The 17,173-nt window shown below is 35.4% G+C and overlaps 1 protein-coding gene across 12 annotated transcripts in view; it reads right to left on the minus strand.

Annotated features, from left to right (window-relative positions):
* The window catches only part of NEK1 (NIMA related kinase 1), a 216,646-nt gene that overhangs the window by 24,673 nt on the left and 174,800 nt on the right, over positions 1-17,173 (minus strand). For all 12 annotated transcript variants that reach the window (XM_054485170.2, XM_063664283.1, XM_063664282.1 and 9 more), the window contains 3 exons: positions 15,372-15,492; positions 7,978-8,066; positions 6,406-6,653 (listed from right to left, as the gene is read on the minus strand). In XM_054485170.2, coding sequence (XP_054341145.1) covers positions 6,406-6,653; positions 7,978-8,066; positions 15,372-15,492 — 458 coding nt within the window. The remainder of the gene's footprint in view (positions 1-6,405; positions 6,654-7,977; positions 8,067-15,371; positions 15,493-17,173) is intronic.

Consider the following 17,173-nt stretch of genomic DNA (forward strand, 5'->3'; position numbering starts at 1 on the left):
TGATGTACAGTGGAGGCCCTAGAGGGTCATGCCTTGGAAATAAGTTGAACTAGCTCTAGAATGAAGACAACTTTACACTTGTCCTAGCAAAGCTTAAAAACAAAGTTTAAAAGTATAAAATAGATCCACAAGTAACTTGACTAACTTAAACCCAACACTCTTTACAGGAAGATAGCAATAACAAAAAAATCAAAGACCTAGGAATATAACATTCACAAGGTCCACCTTCAAATAAAGAATTATAAAACACACCCAGAAGTAGGACAATATGATCCATAACCAGTAGAAAAATAAGTCAACAGAAAAAGATACAGAGATGATGGAACTCGCACATAAGGATATTAAGCCAGCTATTTTAATGGCGTATTAAAGGATAAACATGAACATAATGTGGAGAGAAATGAAAGATACAAAAACAACTTCTAAAGATAAAACATACAATATTGAAATAGAAGTTTCACTGAGTGGGATTAATAGTATATTATTTCAGAAAAAAGATAAGTAAACGTGAATACATACTAATAGAATTTATCCACAATGAAGTATAGAGAGAAAAAAAGACTGAAAACAAAATGAACATAATCTTAGTGACCCGTGGAATAGTATCAAAGAGTCTAACATATATGTAACTGGAGGCACAGAAAAGGTAGTAGAGAGAGAGAAAAAATAGTTAATTGAAATAATAGCCAAAACTTTTCCAAATTTAATTAAAAGTATAAACCTAAGGGTCCAAGAAGATCAATGAACCCCAAAGCAGGATAAACACACACATTACAGACCCCATATACAGCATTGGTCCCATAAGATTATAAAAGAGCTGAAAAATTCCTCTCACCACCTAATGGCATGGTAGTGTCATAGTTTAATGAATTACTCATGTTTGTGGTGATGCTGATGTAAACAAACCTACCACACTGCTAGTCCTATAAAACCTTACTCTAAAAACCTTACTCCCCAAAACCCTTACCAAAGCATTTAATAATCAAAATGCTAGAAACCAGTGATAAAAAGGAAACTGTACAAGAAGCCAGAGAAAAAGATACTCTATATACATGAAGATAAGAAAGCTCACATATTTCTTAGAAACAATGCAACCCAGAAGACAATATAATTCTATATCTAGTGAAAATATCCACTCAAAATGAAGGTGAAATAAAAACACTTTCATACAAACAAAATCTGAAAAAAAAAAATCATCATCAACAGGGCTGTGTAAGAAGTGTTAATGGAAGTTCTTAAAGTGGAAGAAAAAGAATACCAGATAGAAACTTGAATTCTCCACAAAGGAACAAAAAATGTCAGAAATAGTAAACATGTAAATATAAAATACTTTCTCAATTTCTGACTTCTGTAAAAGATAAACGAATGTTTAAGCAAAAATAATACAAATGTATTGTGAAATTTATAACATGTGGTAGAAAAAGACCCGACAACAATACCACAAAGGACAGGCAGGACGGGAATGGAAGTACAGTCATGCTTTGCTTAACTAAGATACATTAGGAGAAAAGTGTTGTTAGGCAATTTTGTCATTGTGTGAACATCATAGAGTGTAATTACACAAACCTAGATGGTATTAGCCTACTACATATCTAGGACATGTGGTACAGCCTATTGTTCCTAGGCTACAAACCTGTATAGCATGTTACTACACTCAATATTATAGAAGATTGTAGTACAATGGTAAATATTTGTCTATCTAAACACTAAGGTATAGTCAAAATACCATATAAAAGATTAAAAATGGTGCACCTGTATAGGTACTTACCATGAATGGAGCTTGTGGAACTGGAAGTTGCCCTGGGTAAGTCAGTGAGTGAGTGGTGAGTGAAATGTGAAGGCCTGGGACATTAGCGTACACTACTGTGGACTTTATAAACATTGTATACATAGACTACACTAAATATATTTAAAAATTTTATGTCTTCAATAAATTAACCTTATCTTACTGTAACCTTTTCACTTTATAAACTTGAAGACACAAACATATACGTTAGCCTATGCCTACAGAGGGTCAGGATCATCAATATCATTGTCTTCCACCTCCAATCTAGAAAGTCTTCAAGGGCAGTAACACGAATGGAGCTGTCATCTCCTGTGATAACTATACACTATACACTGAAATACCTCCTGAAGGACCTGCCTGAGGCTGTTTTACAGTTCACTTTCTTTTAATAAGTAGAACACTCCAAAATAATGATAAAAAGTAAAGTATTAAAAATACACAAACCAGGCATGCAGTCAATTATTATTGTTGTCAAGCATTTAGGTACTGTACATGTCCTAAACTTTTATAGGACTAGCAGTGTGGCAGGTTTGTTTACATCAGCATCACCACAAACATGTGAGTAATGCATTACACTGTGACACTACGATGTCATTAGGTGGTGAGAGGAATTTTTCGCTCTATTATAATCTTACGGGACCACTGCTGTATATAGGGTCTGTAATTCACTGAAATGTCATTATGTGATGCATGACTGCCCATAGTTGTAAGGTTTTTGTGACATATGTGAAGTGGTATAATATTATTTGAAGGGAGATTATGCTAAGCTAAAGATGTATCTTGAAAACAAACAGTAGAGATAAAGTAAGGAGCTACAAATACTAAATCCAAAGGAAGGAAGAATAAAAGTAAAAAGGGAACAAAAAAGTGATCAGACAAATAGAAAACAAATAGCAAAATGGTAGGTTTAAACCCAATCATATGGCTGTGATATTAATAATTACATTAAATGTAAATTGTCTAATCAATTAAAAGAGATTGTTAGACTTGTTAAAAACAAGACTTGACTAACATGCTAACTGCAAGAAATCCACTTTAAATATAAAATGTTTGGTTAAGAGTAGTAAAGAATGTATATATACCATATAAAGATTAAGCATAAGAAAGCTGGAATGGCTATAATAAAACCAGAGAAAATGTTTCAGACAAGGTGATATGACCAGTGATAAAAGGATTCATTTCATGGTGACAAAGGGGTTGATTCATTAAGAAGACATATTGATTCTTAGTTTAAATGCAACTGAGTGGAAATTTCAACACTCCTTTTCAGTAATTGATAAGTAGAAAGAAAATCAGTAAGGATATTGAACAACGTGATCAAACAAAAAGGATACTTCATAAACATAGACATATCAATTCATCCAGGAGACATAGAATACTAAATTTTTATTTGCCCCAAAACAGAACTTCAAAATACATAAAATAAAAACTGACTAACTGAAAGAAGAAATAGTTATCTATACAAGTTGATATGGTTTGGCTATGTCCCCACCCAAATCTCCTCTGGAATTGTAATCCCCAAGAGTCAGTGAAGGGACCTGGTGGGAGGTGACTGGATCATGAGGGCAGATTTCCCCCATGCTATTCTTGTGATGGTGAGTGAGTTCTAATGAGATCTGACAATTTAAAAGTATGTGGCACTTCCCCCTTCGTGCCCACGCTCTCTCTCTCTGTCTCCTGCTGCCATGTAAGATATGCCTTGCTTCCCCTTCACCTTCTGCCACGATTGTTAAGTTTCCGGAAGCCTCCCCAGCCATGCGGAACTGTAAGTCAATTAAATCTATTTTCTTCATAAATTACTCAGTCTCAGGTAGTTCTTGAAAGCAGGTGAAAATCGACTCTACACAAGCGTAGTTAAGAATTTGAATCTTCTCTCAGCAATTTATAGTTCAAATAGATTAAAAAATCAGTAAAGATGCAGAAGACTTGAACACTATCAATCAATTTGACTTAATAGACATTCATAGCATATTTCACAGTAGAAAAACACACATTATTTTTAAGAAATTTGTTAGAGTAGGATCCACCAGCAGTGGAGACAGAAGAGTGACTACTGAGTTCAGAGAAAAACTAGGAAAGTACAATATAAAGGGAGCCAACAGATAAAGTGAATTTAAAAGTACAGCATATATGAACTCTGTTGAAAGAAGAAAAGCTAAGAAAGGTGAAAGAGAAAATGGTGCAGAGAATTTGGCAACATACTGGTAACTGACTATCTGAACAGAGCCGCTTCAGTGGACGAGCAGGCTAAAAGCCATATTGGAATGTATTGGGAAGTGAATGTATGTGGAAATTGCAATGAGACTGCAACATAGTCAAGATGCTTGGTTGCAAAAGGGGATAGAGAAATGGGGTGGTAGCTAAAGAAGGATACTGTGCTCAAAAGAAGTTTGCTATTTTTGATGACATTTATTAGAACACATATGTTGAGTAAATGATCCACTATAGAAAAAGTTGATGACACGGGTTAGAGTGGCAAAATTAATGGAGTCAGTTCCTTGAAGAGTGAGGAGGTGGGATCCAAAGCACATGAGGAATTTCCTCAATCAAGAAAAAAATTCCACCAGTAATATAACTTAACATTTGCAAAAAAGAGCTTTAAACATGCTTATAAAAGGTTAAATTATCCCACCTTAGTAAACAGATTATATAAATATTTATAGAATGGGCAGGGATGGTTCTGTGTTCTTTTCCTAAATGGCTACAGACTGCTTTGATTTTCTAGTGTTTTTTCTTGCCTCTTTCCTCATACTCCTCTACATGAAATCTGCATTGCTGCTTCTAATTTGCTGTAGTTACTTCCAGAGTAAGTTCTTCTATAGAACTCTTAAGGTCATAAAAGAAAATCAAACAATCAAATGTATTATGCAAAGAATATTAACTTTATAGATGGCAATAAGGTATTAAGAAGCTCTGAGCTAAAGATGGCTATACATCTTTACTACAAAAAAAGTACATGAATTGTATGATAGTCCTTATCTATAGGCCTTTCTCTTTAACTCTGAAGATCATAAACTTGTTTTGGTAGTTCACACCTTTCAAAAGACTGATACTAGATAAATGAGGAAATTTAATAATCTCTAAATTTAAGATAAGCATTAGAAAATACTCCACAAAATGAAAGTATACCCAGTTGGAAAATTAAATTGAAAATCAAAGTGATTATTTATTATTTATTTGAGACAGAGACTCACTCTGTCACCCAGGCTGGAGTGCAATATTGCAATCTTGGCTCACTGCAACCTCCACCTCCCGGGTTCGAGTGATTCTCTTGCCTCAGCCTCCCAAATAGCTGGGATTACAGGCCCACACCACCACGCCCAGCTAATTTTTGTATTTTTTAGTAGAGATGGGGTTTCGCCATGTTGGCCAGGCTGGTCTCGAGCTCCTGAGCTCAAGTGATCCGCCCACCCCCAGCTTCCCAAAGTGCTGGGATTCTAGGTACGAGCCAGCATGCCTGGCCAAAATGACATATTTAAAAAATAGTTAAGGACTAAAGAATTCAGGCAGTTCATTCCTTTACAGGCTAAAATAAAAAAAAAAAATGCCCAACCTCATTTGTAAAACACAGAAACATAAATGTATACAAATCAATACCATTACTCATTTGATAAATAGACAATTTTTAAGTAAATAATAATAGTGGGTGGTATTTAACATACACAGAAATGGATGTACTTTCACATACTATTGACAGCACTATAAACTATTTGGAAATCAGGCAGTATACAATATAACCTTTTGAATTCCACTTACAGAAATTTATTTTAGGGAAATAATTGTAGATATGTACAAAGATAAGAGGTGTAAGTGATTACAACAACAAAAATTAAAATGGAAAGGCATGACAATAGAAAAAGATTTGTAAAAAGGTTATGATAAGCAGCTCATTGGAATATGTGGTTATTTATGATGATATAAAGAGAATATGTGACAATAACAAAGTGCTATTTTCATCACAGTATTGTAATAATGGCACTTGCAATAACGTCATAATATATATTGAATAGAAAAGGTTATAAAGAGTATACATAAAATCTTATTTTGGAAAAAATTTATGTATATGCAAAGGTTATACGAAGAGTAATATAACAAATGATATTTCTTATTTTTACCTGCATTTCAACATTTTCTGTAGAGATATTTTTTATAAGAAAAAATTGGTTACATATATTCAAAAATAGCAAGTGAGAAAAAGAGGTCTGAAAAACCTCTACCAGAAAGTGCGTATGAATATCTATTAATGTTTTTACATACAAATTAGGCAATATAGCACCTCTGTCTATTTAAGATATATTGCTTAAGCTTAGTGTGATACTAAAAATGGAAGTCAGGTTGGGTAGTGGGAAAGAGCAATAGTGCATGAGGGTATATAAAGGGACTTTTTGCTCAAGTAAAAGACTCTATTAAAAAAATCCTGAACAGGAAGCCAATGAAATAGTCTTTATCCTAGTTGTACTCTCAATTGCAATTTATTTGCTCAGAAGATGGAGGTTTTTGTTGGATGTGTGTTTGCGTCTGTGTTAAGAGATTAAAACTCAATATTATGGTTTATAAAAGAAAAACAATAATACATGTTATCGAATGGATAATATTTTCCATTTGAGGGCCATACTTGCCTTTGGGTTGTTTGCATCAAACAGACCAGTTGAAAGTCCAATCAGCAAGGAATTCTTGTTTTTATTTTTTGGTGGTAAATGCGAGTAAGATCGAAATGCAAAGGATTCTTCTGGTGAACACTGAACTGATTGAACTTGAGGGACTAAGTTCAAGTGTTCAGAATGAACCACCTTATGGAAAAATGGTTCTGGTTGCACAGACTTATCTACATCACATTTAGAGTGCTGAGAATCACTGGTTCCAGGCTCTGTGGTAGAAAGGAGAGATTATGTGGTAAGTTTATACAGTACTTAAAGTTCTAAATGATATTGATAAGGCACAGTATGTAACACAAATTCTAGCAAAAACCCCACATATCAGGAAAATAAAATCAAAATATGTGTGTCAGTATATTACCTTCTGAATAATCTTTAACAGGATACAATGTTTTATCTTCAGAGAGTTGATTTAATTTGTTATGTACTTTCATTATATTGAAAGTTCTACAATACAGACACAAGGCTGTAATCCCAGCACCTCAGGAGGCCAAGGTGGGAGGATCACTTGAGGCCAGGAGTTTGAAACCAGCCTGAGCAACTAAGTGAGACTCTCTCTCCACAAAAAATAAAATAAAATTGGCCAAGGTGGAGGATTGCTTGAGGCCAGGAGTTTGAAACTAGCCTGAGCAACTAAGTGAGACTACGTCTCCACAAAAAACAAAATTAGCTGGGTGTAGTAGCGCATGCCTATAGTCCCAGCTACTCTGGAGGATGAGGTGAGGGTTGTTTGAGCCCAGGAGTTCAAGGCTGCAGTGAGTTATAATCGCGCCACTGCACTCCAGCCTGGGCAACACAGTGAGACCGTCTCTCAAGAAAAACAAACAAAATGAAAAAAAAAAAATAGACATAAATCCAAAGAAATGTGAAAAAATACACCATTTAGATACATATTTAGTTCCAGTTTATCTTTGTTCCTATAGGTTAGATGAAAAAAATTATTTTTTCTTTTCTTTTTAAGAAATAGGTCTTGGTCTATTGCCCAGGCTGGAGTGCAGTCCTGGCCTCAAGCAATCCTCTCACCTCAGTCTCCTGAGTGGATGGGACTACAGGCATGCCACCATGCCTGGCTAATTTCAAAAAATTTTTGTAGAGATGGAGTAGCGCTATGTTGTCCAGGCTGGTCTCAAACTTCTGGCCTCAAGTGATCCTCCCACCTCAGCCTCCCAAAGTGCTGGGATTACAGGTGTAAGCCATTACACCCAGCCTACCTTTCTTATATTTTAACTAATACTATTTTAAAAAGAAAACAATTTATTTAATGTCCTTAGTATACTGGCTTAGCTTTGGCAAGTAATTCTTTTCATTTTTAATATTCAATAAAAATAACTGACCAAAAACTTTCACTGCCATGTTGCCATACAATCCAGGCTTATTAATGTAGTCCAGTGTGCTATGCCTATTATATTTTTTAAATGATTGAGATGACTGATAAGGAATGCTTTCTTATTTACATATTACTCAAATAAAACAGGTTGATGTTAATAATCATTAACATCTTCCAGAAAGTAATTAGACTAATGCAATGATGCTTACCTATATGAATGTCACTAAGTTGGTCCACAGTACTCGAGACTCCATCTTCAGAAATTTCATTTTCCTGAATGGTGATCCTATCTGCCGACCTGCCACAGATGGGTACACCAATTAAAAACACATACACGCAGTTTACCAGAAATAAAAGTGCTCTAAAATACAGGAAATGGAACACAAGTTCACTAGCACTCTTTGATCCCTCTTCCAAGTATTTTTCTCACTTTCATATATACTTTCTCACATAAGTACAATGTATTTTTCACCCTGTTCAAATCCTCACCAAATAGTAATCATTCACAGCAACCAGGCTCACCACGTTTTATAACAATGGTTCTCAAAGTACAGTCCCCAGACAATGGCATAGTAAAGAAACTGGTTAGAAATACAAATTCTCAGCCTCACCCTTGACCCGTGAATCAGAAACTTTGGGGGATAACGCCCAGCAATTAGTTGGGAAAAGTCCCGAAGTCATTCTAATACATGTTAATGTTTGAGAACCACTACTTTAAAGGATGGGAATGCCCCTTAAGAGTGGAGAATATAAAACAATTACAATATATTAATACCATGGAATATCATGCAGCTGTTAAAAAATGAAGCAGAGATCTATATAAACTGATTAGAACAGGCAAGATATACTGTTAAGTAAACAAAGTGATTCACAGACCCATTTGTATTAAATAGTGTTAGGTTTTGAAAAAATGGTTTGTAGCACAGAAAAATAGAATAAGATTCACAAAAATATTTTAACCCTCAAAGGGAGGGGATTAAGATTGAGGAAAAAAAAATAAAAAAGAACTCACAATTTTTATCTCTATATGCTTGGGAATTAAATTCATGCATTTTTTTTAAACAAAAATTTAAAGACTGGAAGAATATATTCCAAAAGTGCCAGTAATTTATCTCTGGGAGTTAGCTTATAGGTAAATTTTTATTTTCTAAATACTTTTAAATCGGTTTCAAATTTTATTTTATTTTTTAAATTAATTTATTTTTTTTGAGACGGAGTCTTGCTCTGTTGCCCAGGCTGAAGTGCAGTGGCACAATCTCGGCTCACTGCAACCTCCGCCTCCTGGGTTCACTCTATTCTCCTGCCTCAGCCTCCTGAGTAGCTGGGATTACAGGCACCCGCCACCATGCCTGGCTAATTTTTTGTATTTTTAGTAGAGACAAGGTTTCATCGTGTTAGCCAGGATGGTCTCGATCTCCTGACCTCGGGATCCGCCCGCCTCGGCCTCCCAAAGTGCTGGGATTACAGGCATGAGCCACTGCGCCCGGCCTGTTTCAAATTTTAAATAATTTTCTACTTTCTCATTTTCAGATTTTCAACCATTTTCTGTTTTTATTTTATTTTATTTATTTTTGAGAGAGTCTCACTCTGCCACCCAGGCTGGAGTGCAGTCGCACAATCTTGGCTCACTGCCGCCTCCTCCTCCCAGGTTCAAGCAATTCTCATGACTTAGCTTCCCAAGTAGCTAGGGTGACAGGCACATGCCACTGCACCCAGCTAATTTTTGTATTTTTCAGTAGAGACGGGGTTTTGCCACGTTGGCCAGGTTGGTCTCAAACTCCTGACCTCAGGTGATCCACCTGCCTCGGCCTCCCAAAGTGCTGAGATTACAGGCGTAAGCCACCATGTCCAGCCTTTGTTTTTTATTTTTTAAGCTTATATATATATTTATTTTAAGAGACAGGGTCTTGCTCTGTTGCCCAGTCTGGAGTGCAGTGGCATAATCATGGCTCACCTCACTGCAGCCTTGATCTCCTGTGCTCATGTGATCCTCCCACCTCAGTCTCCCAAGTAGCTGGGATTACAGGCACATGCAACCATGCCTGGCTTTTTTTTTATTTCTGTAGAGGTGGGGTCTTGCTATGTTGCCCAGGCTGTATCAAACTCCTGGCCTCAAACAACTCTCCCACCTTGGCTTCCCAAAGTGCTGGGATTACAGGCATGAGCCACTTTTCCCAGTCAAGCAACATATTTATTCATTCAAAACATAATGCCCCTTGGTTCCTCAAAAAGGTAAACTGAACTACCATATGATGCCACAATTCCACTCCAAGGTATATACCCAAAGGAACTGAAAGCAAAGACTCAAACAGATACTGTGTGTCAATGTTCTTTGCAGCACTCTTCCAATAGCCAGACGGTGGAAACAACCTACGTGCCCATCAACTGATGAATTATAAAAATATATGGGATATATATATATATATATATATATAAAATGGAATATTATTCAGTCATAAAAAGAAATGAACTGGCATATCCTACAACATGGATGAAAAACTAAAAACAGTATGTTAAGTAAAAGAAGCCAGAAACAAAAGGCTATATACTATATGATTCTGTAAGAAATTTCCAGTATTGCTAAATCCACAGAGACAGAAAGCAGATTAGTGGCTGCCAGAGGTCGGTGGGGAGAAAAAAAAAGGGGGATGATTGCTTAACAGATAGAGAGGTGGGTGATGAAAATGTTCTGGAACTATATAGTGGTGATGGTTGTACACCACTGTGCATTTCTAAATGTAACTGACTTGTACAATTTTAAATGGTGAATTTTATGTTATGTGAATTTTATTCCAATAAAAAAGTAAAGTTCCTTTCAGGACTCCTAACTACTCGAATTCCAGTTGCCTTTCCTATTATTAGTTTGGTGCACACCTTACCAGATTTTTCCTTTAAATTTTCATGCTAATCTAATCTATGGAGATGATTTTTTCATTCAATACTATTTTATTCCATTAATCAATGTTTTAGACATATTTCCATATTAATAAAGAGTCCCATTTATTCTTTTAGGGCTGTATTATATTCCATAATGCTTTAGAGTTGACCCTTCAACAACATGGGTCTGAACTTCATGCATCTACTTAGATGCAAATTTTTTTTCAACCAAATGTGGATTGAAAATACTGTATTCGTGGGATGCAAACCCGTGTATACAGAGGGCTGGCTTTTCATATACATGGGTTCCACAGAACCCACTGTGGGACTTGAGTATATGTAGATTTTGGTATACGAAGGATACTGGAACCAATCCCTCAAATATACTAAAGGATGGCTGTATACAGAAACACAGCAATATTTTTAGCTATCTCCTTATTAATGATTATTTAGACTGTTTCAAATTATTTGCTGTGACTCTCCTGGAATGAATATTCCTGCATTTGCTTCTTTGTGCTCATGTATGAAGGATCTGGAGAGTAGATACCAAAAGTAAAAGAGGTATATAATAGGATGTGCACATTTAAAACGTTAACAAAACTGTCAAATGGATCTCTAAACTGGCTCTACCATTTCATATACGTATTTGCAGTCCATCAAAGAACCATAGTCCCAATCCCTCACACACATTTGATATATCATTTTTCTTTCCCATTGCTTCATGTTATTTTATGGAAAAACAATCAGTGGAAAATACATCTTTTCCATTGATGTGGAAAAGGACTCTTGCCCTGCCTTTTACTCACTCTTTTTTGAGGAGGAGTAAGTATCTGACTAGCAGTGACATTCATAGGACCCTAGTTCTCCACTAAGTTAGTCTATCAAACACTTATCGTCTGTCATTTTATCGATGCCCTATAACTCCTAAAGTATCATACTGTTGTATTTACCATCTGGGTTTCTTCCTTCATGAATAGCCTATTCATCGCCTTTCCCCATTCCCTTGGACTTTTGTCTTTTTCTTATTAATTTATACACATTCTTTATAAATTCTGGATATTAATTGTTATGTTAGATTGCCTCCTTTAAAAATTTTTTATTTAGGTCTTTAATCAATCTGGTATTGTTTTGTTGAATGATTTCAGAAATGGAAATGATTATTTTATTTTTTCCAAATTGTGACTGATTTGTCCCAAAAGCATGTATTAAATAGGTTATCTTTTTATGTTGATTAGAAATCTTTACCATTTATTAAATTTCCACACACACATATCAAACATTGGTTTTCTCTTATTCCTATAATATATAAAAATGATTTAAAAAATAGAAGACACTGTCTCTGCCTTTAAGGAACTTTTTTTTTTTTTTTTTTTTTTTGACAGAGTCTCACTCTGTCACCTAGGCTGGAGTGCAGTGGTGCAATCTTGGCTCACCGCAACCTCTACCATGGGTTCAAGTGATTCTCATGCCTCAGCCACACAGGTAGCTGGAATGACAGGCATGCACACAACCACACCTGGCTAATTTATTTGTATTTTTAGTAGGAACAGGGTTTCGCCACATTGGCCACGCTGGTCTCGAACTCCTGGCCTCAAGAGATCTGCCTACCTCAGCCTCTCAAAGTGCTGGGATTACAGGTGTAAGCCACTGGGCACATACTGCTAAGCAAAAGGGGCCAATCTAAAGACTGCATACTATATAACTAGATGACATTCTGGAAAAGGCAAAACTATGGAGACAATAAAAAGATCAGTGGCTGCCAGGGATTGTGGGGTGCAAAGAAGACAGGATAAACAGGTGAAGCACAGAGGATTGTACAGTATCATAGGAATAACAGTGTAATGTGAATCCATGTCATTATACGTTTGTCAAAACTTGTAGAATGTACCAAATAGTGAACCCTAATGTAAATTATAAACTTTGAGTTAATAGCAATGTGTCAATATTGGCTCATCAGTTGTAACAAATAAAACACATTAATGCAAGATGTTAAAAATATCACTTGCCAGGAATAAGAAAAAAAAATTGTTGGGGGTGGGGAGTGAGAGGTATCTAGTAAGTCTATAATTTTTGCTCATTTTTTTGTAAACTAAAATTGCTCACAGAAATCTATTAGTTAAAAAAAACCAATAAAGCCAATACAGCAAAAGACTAAAAAGAATATACAAATAAAATAAAAATGACAACAAAATTCAACTATTATATCAAAGATATAGCATACTTCTGTAAATTAACTAGATATTTAAACACAAAAATTTCAGATTGAATCACGAACCATATCAGAAACATAATTAAAATAAAATAATTCAGAAAAGCTGAAAACAGAAGGATGAGCCAATGCAGATTGGGCAAATATAAATAAAAAGATAAAACTTAGTCAAAAAATATTAAGCAAGACTAAAACAATCATATTTTATAATGCTATAATGTGTAATTTGCCACAAGAGTATTATACTTGTGAATATCTATGCACCAAATAACTTAGGATCAACATTCATTAGATAAAAATCACTTGAAATATAAAACGAAATAAATGGAAACACACTAGTAGGAAGAAGCCTTCACTCATTTCAATGAAGTGAATAAAAATTGTTAAGTATATAGAAAACCTAAATAAAAAACCTGATAACCGATACATAACAATGCCAAAATATTTTATAATTTATTAATTAAAAGTATGTACTAGCTTACTATAGACAAACCAATAGACTAGGAAAAAATGCACACAAACAGACTCAAATCTATAAACCATGATAAATTCCACAGATTTACATGTAAAAAAATCAAATATTTAAATGTATAAAGCATCAAATAAAAGTCCTAGAATGCTAGCCAGGCACAGTCTCATGCCAGTAATCCCAGCTCTTTGGGAGGCCAAGGCAGGAGGATTGTTTCAGGCCAGGAGTTTGAGATCAACCTGGGCACCAAAATTAGACTCTGTCTCTACCAAAATAAAAAAAAAAGAAAGAAAAAAAATGATACTAGAAAAACTGAAAAAAAATTTGGTAACCTTAGAAAGAACAAGGCTGTTCTGAGTAACTATCAAAGCTCAGATAAATATGATAACAATAAAAGATAAACAAAAATAAACTATATACTTCAGCATGGCAAAACCACACACACGCACACACAAAACATTAATGACCAGCAAAGAAAAAATAGTTGCAATTCATGTAACCACCAGGGCAACTATCTCTCACTTTTAAGAGTTTTTACTAATTTATAAAAGACCAACGACTAAATTTAAAAAAAAGGGGGACCAAAGATATAAAGAGACAATTCACAGACAAGGAAGTTCAAATGAAACTTATACATTTGAAAAGATGTGCTTACCTACCATAAGAGCTAGACAAACTAACAGCCCAAACAGATATACTATTTTTTACCTTGTTAGATTGGAAAAACTCAAAAAGTTTGATGAGAAAAGTTTAGCAAGGCTGTGCAGAAAATGGGGTTCAGACATTCTTTCTGAAAGTGTAAACTAGTACAACCTCCAGGAGAACAATAACCAAATTACAAATGCAATTTATAAAAATGCAGTTGACCAAGCAATTATACTTATTACAGATATATACACACACGAAAGTCACTTTATATAAAAAGTTATTGATTGCAGCATCATTTGTAATGTCAATCAATGTCCAGCAGGTAGGAAACTTGTTGAGTTGTGGTATTCCACATAATGGAATACTAACTAGCTATAAAATAAGAAAAAAAGAAAGCCCTTTATGTACTATTATTTAAAAAATTTCCCAGATTATTAACCAAAAATAAACAAGGTGGAAAAATCTGTGTACACTATACTAACAAACGTAGTTAACTGTAAGGAGGAAGACAATATATTTATTTTTGCTTAAGCATATACTAGAAATATATGAAAGAAGACAAGAATGGATGGGGACAGATGTAAGCAAGACTTTTTACTGCATATCATCATACTTTATTTAATTAATTAATTAATTTATTTATTTATTTGAGATGGAGAGTCTGTTGCCCAGGCTGGCATGCAGTGGTGCCATCTCAGCTCACTGCAACCTCCACCTCCCAGGTTCAAGTGATTCTCCTGCCTCAGCCTCCTGAGTAGCTGGGATTACAGGCACCTGCCGCCATGCCCGGCTCATTTTTGTAGAGATGGGGTTTCGCCATGTTGGCCAGGTTGGTCTCGAACTCCTGTCCTCAGGTGATCCACCCTCCTCAGCCTCCCAAAGTACTGGGAATACAGGTGTGAGCCACCGTGCCTGGCCCACTTTATTTTTTTTGAGACAGAGTCTTGCTCTGTAGCCCAGGCTGGAGTGCAGTGGCACGATCTTGGCTCACTGCAAACTCTGCCTCCTGGATTCAAGCGATTCTTGTGCCTCAGCCTCTCAAGTAGCTGGGACTATAGGCACGTGCCACCATGCCTGGCTAATTTTTGTATTTTTAGTAGAGACAGAGTTTTGCCATGTTGGCCAGGCTGGTCTTGAACTCCTGCCCTCAAGTGATCTGCCCACCTCAGTCTCCCAAATTGCTGGGATTACAGGTGTGAGCCACTGTGCCCGGCCTCTTCAAATATTTTATATACTTGTTTATTTCTGAACCATATGAATATCTATTAAAATTAAATTACTTTTATAAGGTATTACAATATTAGGATATTATGTTGCAATATTAGCTTATTATAGTATTTTCTTAAAAGTTATTACAAAAGGGACCTGGGTTTTAAAATGTAAGGAAAAGATGTACATACTGAGTTTCCTTTGTTTGTTTTTCCTCACTAATCCACACATCAGTAATAGTGCATGGCAAGCTCTCATCTTTGTTTGTTCCACTTGGCTCTTGTAGAATTTCTGTTTCCAAATCATCAGGTTCTGCAAAGGATAAACATAACGAGAAACATCTCAAAGCAAAATTTGTCAAGAGAATATTGCATAAACTTTCTATAAATTATTGCTACCTAGTTTTAGGGTAATATATTCATTAAAACAGAAAAATTAAATATTTTCTCTATAGGGTTTAACTTTTATTATTAAGTCTTTAGTTCAGTTATTTCTGAAATGACAGACTACTTCTTTTGCCTTTTACTGTAATAAAAATGCTCAAAGGTAATATGGTATACTCTATATTTTTCACCATTATGTAAAATTTTCTCTTCAATTAAAATTTTAGTAATATGTAAATTCATTTAGGGAAGGTATAAAAACAGTTTAAAGAATAAAGATATTTGTGGTTAGAACTATGGAAGAATAGACTGTGATATTACTGATTAGTGACTAAAATAAAATCTCAATCTTCAAAATCTGTCTTTTAATAGTCAAAAAAGAAAAACTATTACCTGGACTTTCACAATGATATTGAGAACATAATTGAATGGCACTAAAAATCTATTTTCTTAGACCCTCAAATAATCTTTTTTTTTTGAGACAGGGTTTCACTCCCATCGCCCAGGCTGGAGTGCAGTGGTGTGCTCTTGGCTCACTACAACGTACACCTCCCGGGCTCAAGTGATCCTCCTGCCTCAGCCTCCTGAGTAGCTGGGACTATAGGCACACACTACCACATCAGGCTAATTTTTGTATTTTTAGTAGAGATGGGGCTTCACCATGTTGGCCAGGCTGGTCTGAAACTCCTGACCTCAAGTGATCCACCTGCCTCAGCCTCTCAAAGTGCTGGGATTACAGGTGTGAGCCACCACGCTTGGCCTTACCCTCAGTTAACATCAAGATGTTACCTCTGTTTTCTGGCAGTGGCTCATTTTTCACATGGCTAATATTTTCCAAAAGTGAATAGCGATGAGAAGAGTATTTGTTAACTTCTCTTTTTCCTTTCCAATTAAGATTATCAATAATATCCTGTTTAAGCCAACACTATCCCTCTTACTTCCCCTGGAATACAGACATACTTCTCTATTTTTAAAGCTTCCAATTATCTGTCTTATTTGGAAAGACAACTGATATTGTACTAATCTTTAAGTTTTTATCTTTTATTCAAATGATTATTTTGGTCATTCATTCAAAGTAAGCACTTGGGGGCAAAATCCTTGTTTATTTTTTAATGAATAATTCTGTTTCCTAGTACTTTAAGTTGTATCATTATCAACTTATTCTATAAACTTGACTTATGACTGCATTACCTGCAAAGCCTAGAATATTTATTCTCTGGTCTATCAACTCCTGCACTAGGCTATACAGCTTCCATAGTATGCCTAACACTATTTTCTTTTCTTTTTTAAAGAAAAGGCATAAGATACTGTTTTAGTTCAGGCTACTATAACAGAATATCACAGACTGGGTGGTGTAAACAATAGAAACTTATTTCTCAGAGTTCTGGAGGCTGAAGGATCCAATGTCAGGGTGCCAGCATGGTTGGTTCTAGAGGGCCCTCTTCCTGTTTTGCAGATAACCTTTTCCTCCTTGTATCCTTATGTGGTAGAAAGCAGAAAGCTCTCTGGCCTATTCTTGTAAGGGCACCAATCCCATTCATGAGGGCGCCACTCTCATAACCTAATTACTTTGCAAAGACTCCACTTCCAATACCATTACATCAGGGATT

This window comes from Pongo pygmaeus, chromosome 3, assembly GCF_028885625.2.
Source record: "Pongo pygmaeus isolate AG05252 chromosome 3, NHGRI_mPonPyg2-v2.0_pri, whole genome shotgun sequence".
NCBI lineage: Eukaryota > Metazoa > Chordata > Mammalia > Primates > Hominidae > Pongo > Pongo pygmaeus.